Source organism: Salmo salar, chromosome ssa28, assembly GCF_905237065.1.
Source record: "Salmo salar chromosome ssa28, Ssal_v3.1, whole genome shotgun sequence".
In the NCBI taxonomy this organism is placed as follows: Eukaryota; Metazoa; Chordata; class Actinopteri; order Salmoniformes; family Salmonidae; genus Salmo; species Salmo salar.
In genome coordinates this window covers 10,840,001-10,853,305 of record NC_059469.1, presented here as the reverse complement: position 1 = coordinate 10,853,305, position 13,305 = coordinate 10,840,001, and the positions used below count along the sequence as shown (strand labels likewise).

At 43.5% G+C, this 13,305-nt stretch overlaps 1 protein-coding gene across 6 annotated transcripts in view; it reads right to left on the bottom strand.

The window, feature by feature from the left end:
* The window catches only part of cacna1g (calcium channel, voltage-dependent, T type, alpha 1G subunit), a 203,109-nt gene that overhangs the window by 186,805 nt on the left and 2,999 nt on the right, over positions 1–13,305 (bottom strand). For all 6 annotated transcript variants that reach the window (XM_045710400.1, XM_045710399.1, XM_045710395.1 and 3 more), the window contains exon 2: positions 10,966–11,099. In XM_045710400.1, coding sequence (XP_045566356.1) covers positions 10,966–11,099 — 134 coding nt within the window. The remainder of the gene's footprint in view (positions 1–10,965; positions 11,100–13,305) is intronic.

Sequence of the window (13,305 nt, the reverse complement as noted above, 5' to 3'; positions counted from 1 at the left end):
TCATGTCCAATCAATTGAATTTACCACAGGTGGACTCCAATCAAGTTGTAGAAGCTTCTCAAGGATGATAAATGGAAACAGGATGCACCTGAGCTCAATTTCGAGTCTCATACACATTTGCAAACATTTCTAAAAACCTATTATTGCTTTGTCATTATTGGGTATAGTGTGTAGACTGATGAGAAAAAAAATATTTTGTCCATTTTAGAATAAGGCTGTAACGTAACAAAATTTAGAAAAAGGTAAGGGGTCTGAATACTTTCCAAATGCACTGTATCTGCAGCCTAATACATTCCATTGTTATGGTGGGGTATAATTTATAGTCTCTCTCACTTAGTCTCTCTCTTAGTCTCTCTCTTAGTCTCTTTCTTAGTCTCTTTCTTAGTCTCTTTCTTAGTCTCTCTCTAATTCAATTTCAATTCAAGTGCTTTATTGGCATGGGAAACAAACATATGTTAACATTGCCAAAGCAAGTGATGTAGATAATAAACAAAAGTTAAATAAACAATAAAAATGTACAGTAAACATTACACTCACAGAAGTTCAAAAAGAATAAAGACATTTCAAATTGTTGTAACGATGTGCACATAGTTAAAGTACAAAAGGGAAAATAAATAAACATAAATATGGGTTGTATTTACAGTGGTGTTTGTTTTTCACTGGTTGCCCTTTTGTGGCTGCAGGTCACAAAACTTGCTGCTGTGATGGCACACTGTGGTATTTCACCCAGTAGATATGGGAGTTTATCAAAATTGGGTTTGTTTTCAAATTCTTTGAGGATCTGTGTAATCTGAGGGAAATATGAGTCTCTAATATGGTCATACATTTGGCAGGAGGTTAGGAAGTGCACCTCAGTTTCCACCTCATTTTGTGGGCAGTGTGCACATAGCCTGTCTTCTCTTGATTAGGGGACTCTTCTCCAGGTTCATCTCTCTGTAGGTGATGGCTTTGTTATGGAAGGTTTGAAAATCGCTTCCTTTTAGGTGGTTGTAGAATTTAATGGGTCTTTTCTGGATTTTGATAATTAGCGGGTATTGGCCTAATTCTGCTCTGCATGCATTATTTGGTGTGGTTGGTGATTGGACCCCAGACCTCACAACCACAAAGGGCAATGGGTTCTATAAATGATTCAAGTATTTCTAGCCAGATCCTAATTGGTATGTCGAATTTTATGTTCCTTTTGATGGCATAGAAGGCCCTTCTTGCCTTGTCTCTCAGCTTGTTCACAGCTTTGTGGAAGTTACCTGTGGCACTGATGTTTAGGCCGGGGTATGTATCGTTTTTCGTGTGCTCTAGGGCAATGGTGTCTAGATGGAATTTGTATTTGTGGTCCTGGAAACGGAATCTTTTTTGCAACACCATTATTTTTGTCTTACTGAGATTTACTGTCAGGGCCCAGGTCTAACAGAATCTGTGCAGAAGATCTAGGTGCTGCTGTAGGCCCTCCTTGGTCGGTGACAGAAGCACCAGATCATCAGCAAACAGTAGACATTTGACTTCAGATTCTAGTAGTGTGAGGCCGGGTGCTGCAGACTGCCCTCACCAATTCGTTGATATATATGCTATCTCTCACTCTCTCTCTCACTCTTCTCTCTGGTATTGTGAGGTGTGTGTGTAACAGATGCTGTCCACGTGTGTCTTGGAGGCACGCAGATGAAGGAATTCCCTCGTCTCGCTGACTCTAAATCCATCTGTCCAACAAACTCACAACATGTGTAGGTGTGTGTAGGTTTGTGTGTGTGTGTGTGTCTGTCTCTGTGTAGTGCATCTTTGTGAGTCACCCATTCAGCGAGAGTGTGTGTGTGCGATTATGTGTGTCCATGTGTGGGTGTGTTTGCAAATGCACAGGTGTGTGTGCTTTCCCCTCGGGCATGGGGATATCCCTGGTACAGGTGGTAGCTCTAGCCTCTCTCTATCTTCTTCACCTGTGTGTGTGTGTGTGTGTGTGTGTGTGTGTGTGTGTGTGTGTGTGTGTGTGTGTGTGTGTGTGTGTGTGTGTGTGTGTGTGTGTGTGTGTGTGTGTGCCCTGCCACGTTCTCCTGGATGATAGTTCGGTGTAACAGATGGCCATAGGGCCACAGAGACCAGGAAGACAAGGTAAATGGATAAACAGTAAGCAGACCAGGCTGCAGTGACCAGCCAGCATAGTGAGAGAACTGCAGGTGTTTGGGCAATGAGTTAAGCTAAGGCTATAGTGAGGCAAGTATGGTATCGTCATTGGGTTGGAGGCTAAAATAATCTAAGCTAAGGTTAAATTGACGAGCCTTATGGGGAAAGCTAAGGGCTAAGCTAGCCTTGGAAAGAAGTGGAGGCTGATCAAACAAAGTGAGTCGAGGTGATAGACTGTTAACTCTGCTACCGCACGGCAATCTGTAGCAATGCACTAAGTCTGGAACCAGCAGGACCCTGAACATCTTCTACCCCCAAGCCATAAAACTGCTAAACAGTTAGTTAAATAGTTAACCAATAGCTACCTGGACTATCTGTATTGAACCTTTTTGCATTAACTCTTTTGACTCATCACATTAGCTGCTGTTACTGTTTATTATCTATCCTGTTGCCTAGTCACTTTACCCTACCCATATGTACATATATACCTCAATGACCTCGTACTCCTGCATATCGACTCGGTACTGGTACCTGTGTACAGTATATCGGTACTCGTTGTGTATAATAATAATTTTTAATTATTCCTCACTTTTTCCCCTCTGCATTGTTGGGAAAGGCCCATTAGGAAGCATTTCACTGCTATTCTACACCTGTTGTGACAAATAACATTTTATTTGATTTAACTTGAAATCCCCAAAATGATAATGATTGAAAAGGAAAAGGTGCAGCGCTCGCTCACCAATTAAAAACTCATTTAGACCTGATTCAAGTTAAAAGAGGGACATTTCGGCCAACATCAGAACAATTACACAAAGGGACTGGAGAAATACATATACTGTACTGTAGGTCATAGGGAAGACTTAGCCTTATCTCTCATTAGCATTAGCTCGTAGCTAAGCTTGATAAGAACCAGATGTGGCTGCCAGTGTGACGGTTAGGAGAATAGAAGACAAAAAAGGGTGATCAAGTGATGGAGAGAAAGGGAAAGGAAGTTTTAATGTGTTATCTGACCCAGGGTTGTGCCAAGGTTGCTAGAGGGAGAGAAGAAAGGAGAGAGAGATAGAGGAGCGGGGAGGATAGGAGGCAGGACGGGAATGCCCAACCTTGAGGCAGATTTTGCGTGAGTAGAATCTACAAATCCTGAAAGTCCACACACACACACACACACACACACACACACACACACACACACACACACTCACTCAGAAACACACATGAAGCTAATTCAAAACAGCTATATAGACCATAAACACACACACACACGTACGCAACACGTTACAAAAACAAAATCGCATATACAAACACAAATCCCTTATGGGAACGATCACTCACAGTTGTTAATATTCACAAAACTGCTCACAAACACTCAAACACACACCTTTCCCTGGGCGTGGTGCCAGCCTATCCCTTGCTTTGTCCTCACTTATCAGTGTGTGTATGGAAAAGCAGACTGGCACATGAAGGATGCTAAACACACACATTCCTATCTGTACAACAACACACAGACAGTCAACAGTAGCCTGGCAGAAGGCACACACACACACACACACACACACACACACACACACACACACACACACACACACACACACACACACACACACACACACACACACACACACACACACACACACAAGCTGATGCACACAGACACACAAAAACACAGATGCTTAGACACACACACACTAACACAGACATACACATCTCTATAATAGGTAAAGTATGAGAGAGAGGCTGAGGGAGGGAGGACGTGAAACAATGGTAGACCCAGTAGATTGTCCTGAGGTAACATCTGGATCGGTTATATTGACACACTGTACCTGCTCCAATAAAAATGATCTGATTTATTGCCTACTATAGAGATCAACAGTCTTTCCAATTAATGCTGGTCTACCTTTTTTTTATTTCTATTACTCTCTCCCTCTCTCATATTCTCGTTTACTCTCTCTCATTCTCGTTCTCTCTCTCTCTCATTTTTGTTCTCTCTTTCTCTCTCTCTCTCATACCACCTGGCAGCAGAGGTTTACTGCCAAGACAGGAGAGGGGAGTATGCGAGGAAAGGAGGAATCGAGGGGAGGCGTGGGAGGTTGAGTTGGAGGGAGGGATGGGTTAAGGGAGCGATGGAGGGAGGGAGAGGTGGAGGAGAGAGATGAAATAGATTTTGCTAGATTCCCAGAGCTTCTGCCCTCATATTACTTCTCACTCTCCTCCCTACTGCACAGAAGTCTCTTTCGCTTTCCCTCCCAATCTTTTCCCCTCTGTCCATCAGACTAACATCTGCAGCCTTACACCATTAAATGACAGTGTGTGCCAACCCTCCTTATATAATGACTTTATAATAGTATCATGGCTATAGTTGCCATTCGCCTGTGTGTTTGCCCAATCAAAGTTAACAATAAAATAATATTATCTTGCAATAGTGTGCTGGCATAAAACACACAGACACATCATTGGCTTAGAGACAATCATTTGCTTAATTTCACCCATAGGAAACCGATGACTGTAAAAATTGGCTTGAACTGTGACGATCGTCGTAAGGAGAAGACCAAGGTGCAGCGTGGTAAGTGTTCATATTTCTATTTTATTTAACTCAGAACACTAAATCAAAATAATAAACAACAAAAAAGGACCGTCACGTTCTGCAGGCTTACTGAGCTGTACAAAAACAAGATCCCACACTGAAGGAGGGGGGAAAAAAAGGGCTGCCTAAGTATGATTCCCAATCAGAGACAACTATAGACAGCTGCCTCTGATTGGAAACCATACCAGGCCAATCAAAGGAAAAAAACATAGAAATATAACACATAGAATGCCCACCCCACACCCTGACCTAACAAAATAGAGAAATAAAACGTCTCTCTCGGGTCAGGGCGTGACATTAACTGCAGATGTAGGATCAGATCCTATGTTATCCATTAAGAGGATGAAAGGATATTGTTATTAACTGCATCAGTGGTGAAGGAGAATTTCTTCCCACTGCTAAAACCACCATGTTCTCTCTTTCTCTCTCCATGATCCATCTTCTCTCCTTCCCTCCCTCATCTGTCATTATATACTGGATCAGCCAACTCCGTTAACTCCGTCTCTTCTGATGACATTTGTCAGTTTGTGTTATAATTCTACTCTCTGGGGGATCGCTGACAGGCTAGCTGCAGTGGGAGTTATCCAGCACTGAATGAATTGTGACTGACTGATAGATAGATAGTGCTGTGTGTGTGTGTGTGTGTGTGTGTGTGTGTGTGTGTGTGTGTGTGTGTGTGTGTGTGTGTGTGTGTGTGTGTGAATGTGTATAATAGATAGCAGTGTGTGTTAAGACTGCAACCCCACAGCATATTGCAGCATCAGGAGAGATGAGAGGGGGTTTTCCTTTCAGTCTCTCTCTCGCTATCGCTCCCTCCCTCCCTCCGTCTCACTCTCTCTCGTTCCGCTCTCTCTGATATCGGAGTTAGTCTAGATGATAGCTCACAAACACACGCACGCACACACAGTACCTGCAGCTATGCAGTAAATATATCAGGATTAAAGTAAATCTGAGTTTGTCAGAGGGAGAGGGAAAGGAGGAGAGGGGAAGAAAGGGGGGAGAGGTGTTTGTTAAAGGGGGCAAGGGAAAGGGGGAGAGAAGAAGAGAGAGGGAGAGTTGGGGAGAGGAGAGTATGAGAAAGGAGGCACAGATTAATTGTTCACCTTTTTCATTCATCATAATCTCTACCCACTCTTCCGTTCTGCCTGCCTTCTCCCTCTCGTTGCTTTTTCATATGTTCTTCTCTCTTGCTCCCGAGTGGCGTAGCGGTCTAAGGCATTGCATCTCAGTGCAAGAGGCGTCACAACAGTCCTTGGTTCGAGTCCAGGCTGTATCACATCCGGCTGTGATTGGGAGTGCCATAGGGTGGTGCACAATTGGCCCAGCGTCATTATCGTAAACAAGAATTTGTTCTTAACTGACTGGCCTAGTTAAATAAAGGTAAAATAAATAAAATTGTTCCTTCCTCATTCTCTCTATCTTTCCTCACCATTCCCTCCCTTCCTCCCTATCTCTATCTCCCTTCCCCATGCCCTCTCTCCCTCTGCCTCCTTGCCTCTCTTCTTTCCTCTCTTCCTCCCTCCCTCCCTTCCTCATGTCCTCCCTCCCCCTCTATCTCCTCCGTCCCCCCCTCATTCTCTCCCTCCTTCCTCCTACTCCATGGTGGGTATCCTGACCTACTTGTGCAGTGCTGTCTGTAGACATCATCTAGCTAATGGAACTGGATACAGCAGGTGAATGAGGACAAGCAGGGCATGTAGAGGGGGAGAAAACACATTCACTCAGATAAATACACTACACTATATACCCTCTTCTGGAGAGAGAGGGAGAGAGAGAGAGAGAGAGAGAGAGAGAGATACAGAGAGAGAGAGATACAGAGAGAGAGAGAGATACAGAGAGAGAGAGATACAGAGAGATACAGAGAGAGAGAGAGAGATAAAGAGATGGGAGAGAAGAAGATAGGTGAGGAGGAAAGGACAGATAGAGAGAGAGGTAGAGAGAGGAGAAAAGGGGTGAGGAGGAGGAGCGGGGGATAGAGGGAAAGCAACAGAGGGAGAGAGTCATTTAAGTGGACCTAGATATTTTTTTATATAATTTGTTCATGGGGACTTTAAGATTGTCTGTGCCCTGTCTCAAGCGCACATAAGTCTCTCTCTGTCTCTCCATTCCTTCCCTTCCTCCCCGTCTCGCTCTCTATCTGTAACCTCTCTTCTGTCCCCAAACAGATCTGGAATCAGTCCGAGGAAGCATCAATAAATCAAGGAGAAGAAAGGGCAGGGAGGAATAGAGAGCGACAGAGAGAGAGAAAGAGAGAGAGAGAGAGAGAGAGAGAGAGAGAGGGTGAAAGAGACAGAGGCAGAGAGAAAGAGACATAGATAAAGAGACAGACTGTCACTTCCTGTCTCTCTCCCTCTCTCTGCAGCTCTGTGATTGTATTGATGGTAGGAGGTCAATGATTACGGTAAGTTTCAAGGAAACCTTCAAGGAAACTAATGGGAGTGTGTTATCATTGAGTCTGTGTATTCTTCACCTTCCAAAAACCTTGGCCATATGACTACTTCTTGTAGTGTATGTATAGTGGAGGGTGTACAGTTGGGTTCCTCAATGGTTCTTTGGGAAGGTGAATGGTTCTATGTGAAACCATACTGACCCAAGAACCCTTTGGTTCGTGCAGTTTAAAAAAAAGGTAATTTCCTCTTTTAGTGATAATTAAAATGTAGGGTTGGTGGTTCATTATAATATCTTGGGCGTGGTTTGTGCAGAGCTCTATTTGTGCATCCGTGAGTGAGTGTCATTCCAGTTGAACTAATCTGTTGTGTTATGCTATTACATGTTATATATGACTATGGCCAGGAAACGGTATCTTGTGACAGACCCATGTATGACCTTGTGTCAATTGAGAACGACTGACTAAGTCAGTCATTCTCAATTCTCTCCTCAGGGACCCCCAGGTGTTCCAGAGATAGCACACCTGATTCAACTTGTTAATAAAAACAATATGGCTATTAAACCAGGATAAAAAACGTTGAGAAAAGTTCTTTATAGAACCATTCACCACTAAGGTTCATAAAGAACCATATTTAGGGTCCTATATAGCCCCAATGTCACGCCCTGATCTATTTCACCTGTCCTTGTGATTGTCTCCACCTCTCTCCAGGTCTAGCCCATCTTCCCCATTATCCCCTGTGTATTTATACCTGTGTTCTCTGTTTGTCCGTTGCCAGTTCGCCTTATGTGTGTCGAGTCAACCAGCGTTTTTGTTCTCAGCTCTTGCTTTTCCCAGTCTCTCTTTTTCTCGTCCTCCTGGTTTTGACCCTTGCCTGTCCTGACTCTGAGCCCACCTGCCTGACCACTCTGCCTGTCCCTGAGCCTGCCGGCCGTCCGGTACCGTTGCCCCACCTCTGGTTTACTGACCCCTGCCTGCCTTGACCTGTCTATTGCCTGCCCCTTTTGGAATATTAAACCATTGTCAATTCTATGGGTTTGCATCTGGGTCTTACCTTGATTCCTGATACCCAAAAAGGGTTGTAAGCATAGCGGAACCCTTTTCTGGCACTATATAGAACCTTTTATTAATGGTTCTTTATAAAAACTTAGGAAATGGTTCTTTATAGCACCATTCGGGTTCCATTTAGAACCTTATGAGCATGGTTCTTTATAGAACCTTCAAAAAAAGGGTTAGAGCACCAAAAAGGGATCCACTATGGTTACATATTTAGGACTATATAGAACCGTTTGTTTTTAACCTGTTGGGGCTAGGGGGCAGTATTTGCACGGCCGGATAAAAAACGTACCCGATTTAATCTGGTTACTACTCCTGCCTAGAAACGAGAATATGCATATAATTATTAGATTTGGATAGAAAACACTCTAAAGTTTCTAAAACTGTTTGAATGGTGTCTGTGAGTATAACAGAACTCATACGGCATGCCAAAACCTGAGAAGATTCCATACAGGAAGTGCCCTGTCTGACAATTTGTTGTCCTTCTGTTGCATCTCTATCGAAAATACAGCATCTGTGCTGTAACGTGACACTTTCTAAGGCTTCCATTGGCTCTCTAAAGCCGCCAGAAAGTGGAATGGGGTGTCTGCTGTCTCTGGGCAAAGAACAGCAGCAGAGTTTGTGGGTGGTCAGCCTGGGGACAGTGAGACTGAGATGCGCGGTCACGAGACTACTCAAATTTTTTCTTTCAGCCTTTGAATGAATACAACGTTGCCTGGTTGGAATATTATCGCTATTTTACGAGAAAAATAGCATAAACATTGATTTAAACAGCGTTTGACATGCTTCTAAGTACGGTAATGGAATATTTTGAATATTTTTGTCACGAAATGCGTTCGCGCGTCACCCTTCGGATAGTGACCTGAACGCACGAACAAAACGGAGCTATTTGAATATAACTATGGATTATTTGGAACCAAAACAACATTTGTTGTTGAAGTATAAGTCCTGGGAGTGCATTCTGACAAAGAACAGCAAAGGTAATCCAATTTATCTAATAGTAATTCTGAGGTTAGTGAGCCCCAAACTTGGTGGGTGTCAAAATAGCTAGCCGTGATGGCCGAGCTATGTACTCAGAATATTGCAAAATGTGCTTTCGCCGAAAAGCTATTTTAAAATCTGACACCGCGATTTCATAAAGGAGTTCTGTATCTATAATTCTTAAAATAATTGTTATGTATTTGTGAACGTTTATCATGAGTAATTTAGTAAATTCACCGGAAGTTTTCGGTGGGTATGCTAGTTCTGAACATCACATGCTAATGTAAAAAGCTGTTTTTTTATATAAATATGAACTTGATTACACAAAACATGCATGTATTGTATAACATAATGTCCTAGGAGTGTCATCTGATGAAGATCATCAAAGGTTAGTGCTGCATTTAGCTGTGGTTTTGGTTTTTGTGACATATATGCTTGCTTTGAAAATGGCTGTGTGATTTTTTTTGGCAGGCTACTCTCATGACATAATCGAATGTTTGGCTTTCGCTGTAAAGCCTTTTTGAAATCGGACAATGTGGTTAGATTAACGAGAGTCTTGTCTTTAAAATGGTGTAAAATAGTCATATGTTTGAGAAATTGAAGTTATAGCATTTTTGAGGTATTTGTATTTCGCGCCACGCGATTCCACTGGCTGTTGACTAGGGTGGGACGCAAACCCATAGAAGTTAATGTGTAATGTTGATATCGTGGTCACAATGATTGCCTTCTAAATGGCCTCTCTGCCCCCTACTCTCCTGCTCTCTCTTTCTCTCTCCTCAGGTCTTGCCATCTTTTCCATCCTCATTATCTACAGTATCAGTGGTGTCTCCACCTAGCAGAGGGAAGCTTCTATACTCCCGGTGCGCTCACAGATCGATGTGTGGAAGTGTCCCTCTGTCCAAGACAACCTGAGAATCACTGCACTATTGACTGGGGATCCTCCAAAACTCATCTGAGGAGGAGAGGAAAGAAGGGATGAGGGAGGCAGAGAGCGCTGGCCTCCCTCCAGTTCCCTGTCACCCTGCACTTAACTGCACTTAACTGGCATTCCTCTCTTTTCTAACCTCCTCATCCTCCTCTCTACTTTCACTCCCTTTCTTCTTTCTCCACACCCGTCAACCCTTTAGTCCCAATCACCTTGTCGACCCTTCAACCTGCCCTAACTTCACCACCCCCTATCTCACCTTATGAAGTCAAACACATCAATGGCCTACACAGACTGTGATGCCCAAGGAAATCATTCAAGAGAAGCTTAGTAATAGGAGACACAAATCAGTGCAGGCGAATGGGACTAGCTTTCTCTGATCTTTATCAAACGCCGAGTGAAATCAAGCTGACGTTTGCACTTCATGCTCAAGCCTGCTAACATACGCACTTGCATTCACGCACACGGGCACACACACGAGGAATGATTATGAAGAGAAAGTGCCAGGGTGCTGAAAAATGCTCTTTGGCAGAAATTATTTTCCTTTTCAGAAACAGACACTTCATCAGAACACTCCTAAATGAAACTAGCAACCGTTGCCAGGAAGTGTGTACCCAACCACCCGTTACCTTGGTTACTATTGTCTCAGTTTGGCTGTGTGTTCTCGTGAGGGAGAAGGGGGTTGGCGTTTTTTGCAGACACTGCAACATTGTGAAACAAAGGGATGTATACACCCCCACACACACACACACACACACACACACACACACACACACACACACACACACACACACACACACAAAGTGCCGTGCTACCCAGACAGAATATGTAGGTTCTCTCTCTATGTGGTTGTCGTGATTCACAGCACATGTTTTGGCTGGGGACGCCCTCTGGCCAGGGCGGACGGTGTGCGCGTGCGTGACTCACCCGGCCAGTACGATAAAGAAGTCGAGCCTGTTCCAGGTGTCTCCTAGATAACACTTCTTGCCAAAGATGCCCAGCGCCACCATCTTGATGACCATCTCCACCGCAAAGAACGCAAAGATAAAGTCATCAAAGTCCTAGGGAGAGGGGAAAAGAACACATGAATATGAAAAAAGAGAAATAGACATGAAATGAAACTCCGGTGAGAGAGAGAGAGAGAGAGAGAGAGGGGTTAGAGTATGGACGAGTGTGTACTGTATAAGTGGGTTGGGGGGCAGGGGATGGATAGAGAAGGGTGAAAAGGAGAGAGACATGGTGAGAGAGAGGAAGGTTACGCTATGACAGCGGCCGTAGACGCCCACTGCTACACGACGACTCACAATATGAACTGGTAAATAAATAGCTACTCAAATAAAACTCTTATTGCTTACGCAGATAAAGTGGCATTCTTTCCCTCTTCGAAGTTGCACGGTAACAGAAGCACAAGACAGACCCCACTGGGCACAGACATTAGTTCAACGTGGAGTTTTGTTTGGTTTTACATTTGAGTTCAATGTGAAAGCAACAAAAAATGGCACCGTGCCATTGGATTTAGGTTCAAAGTTGCGCGAATTTTGGGAGGGAAATTCCCTTATGTTGATTACTTTTTTCTAATCCAATCAGTTTTCCACGTTGACTCAACGTTATCGCACTAAATGTTTGGGTTGAAATGACGTGGAAACAACGTTGATTCCACCCATTTTGCCCAGTGGGAAATTAAGAGGAGAGAGATACTGACTCATCACACACAGTGTGCACACAGACAGGTACAGTCATCTTATCTACTTTAGGGTTCAATAAACCACCATCCTTATTTCTGCATCCTTGTGATTAGAGTGTAATCTGAATAACTTTCAGAGTAAACAGTAGAGCACATCCCTGGATGAACATCCCTGGTATTTGTTTATCTCATAAAATATGCAAAGCCTTTTGCTGAGTTTAGACTGAGGAGAATCACATTATTAGTAATGCGAAGCCACCCAATGACGTGAGGAGTGTGTGTGTGTGTGTGTTGTTCTGTGTGTGTGTGTGTGTTGTTGTGTGGGTATGTGTGTGCGAGTGTGTGTCTCTCACACAAACACACACACACACACACACCTGAGAGTTCTAGCCAGATGGAATCCATTTGCTAAACCACTGAGCCCTGAGTCATCCCTATGCTTTGAGTGACTTTAAACACACTGGATACACAAACACATATGTCTATAGGGCTGGAATGTAAATAGAGATATAGTGTACAGGAGATGAAGCCTGTAGAGAATAGAGCATAGAGAAGCTCACAGTATCTGTGAGTGATGAGCCGTGCAATCCCCTTCCCTATCCCCCTGTTCACATGCAGAGACACACACACACACACACACATATACACACGGAGAGAGAAACACACGCCTACAGTACACACACTGCTCAGAGGGGAGTACCGTTCTAGGCAGGTAGTACCAAGAGGCACATAGCTGGGATTTCCCAATGTGAGAAAATGTGTGTGTGTGTGTGTGTGTGTGTGTGTGTGTGTGTGTCAGAAAGTGAGAGCAGGATTCAACGAACCATGGAGAAGGAGTCTAACACACACACACACACACACACACACACACACACACACACACACACACACACACACACACACACACACACACACACACACACACACACACACACACACACACACACACACACACACACACACACACACAGCTGGCTCCCAGAGCGGAGACACCAGTGGCCTGTGCGCAACGCTTCAATGCTCACCCGCTCCCCTTCTCTTTATCTCTCCTTCACTTGTCTTGCTCTTTCTCTCTCTGTTTCTCTCTCTCTTAGATTCTACCTCAATTTATCTCCTATTTTCTCTCTCTCTCTCTCTCTCTCTCTCCTCCCTTATTAAATCAACTTTTTGAATCACTCTTCCATATCTATATCTATTCACATATATTATTCCATCACTTATTTCAGTCTTATTACAGAGATTGTCTCTGCAGTATCTCTTATTTCTGTCTTATTACTCTGATTATGTCTCTGCAGTATCTCTTATTTCTGTCTTATCACTCTGATTATGTCTCTGCAATATCTCTTATTTCTGTCTTATTACTCTGATTATGTCTCTGCAATATCTCTTATTTCTGTCTTATTACTCTGATTATGTCTCTGCAGTATCTCTTATTTCTGTCTTATCACTCTGATTATGTCTCTGCAGTATCTCTTATTTCTGTCTTATTACTCTGATTATGTCTCTGCAGTATCTCTTATTTCTGTCTTATCACTCTGATTATGTCTCTGCGGTATCTCTCTTTTAAAGGCACAGTGCTGCAG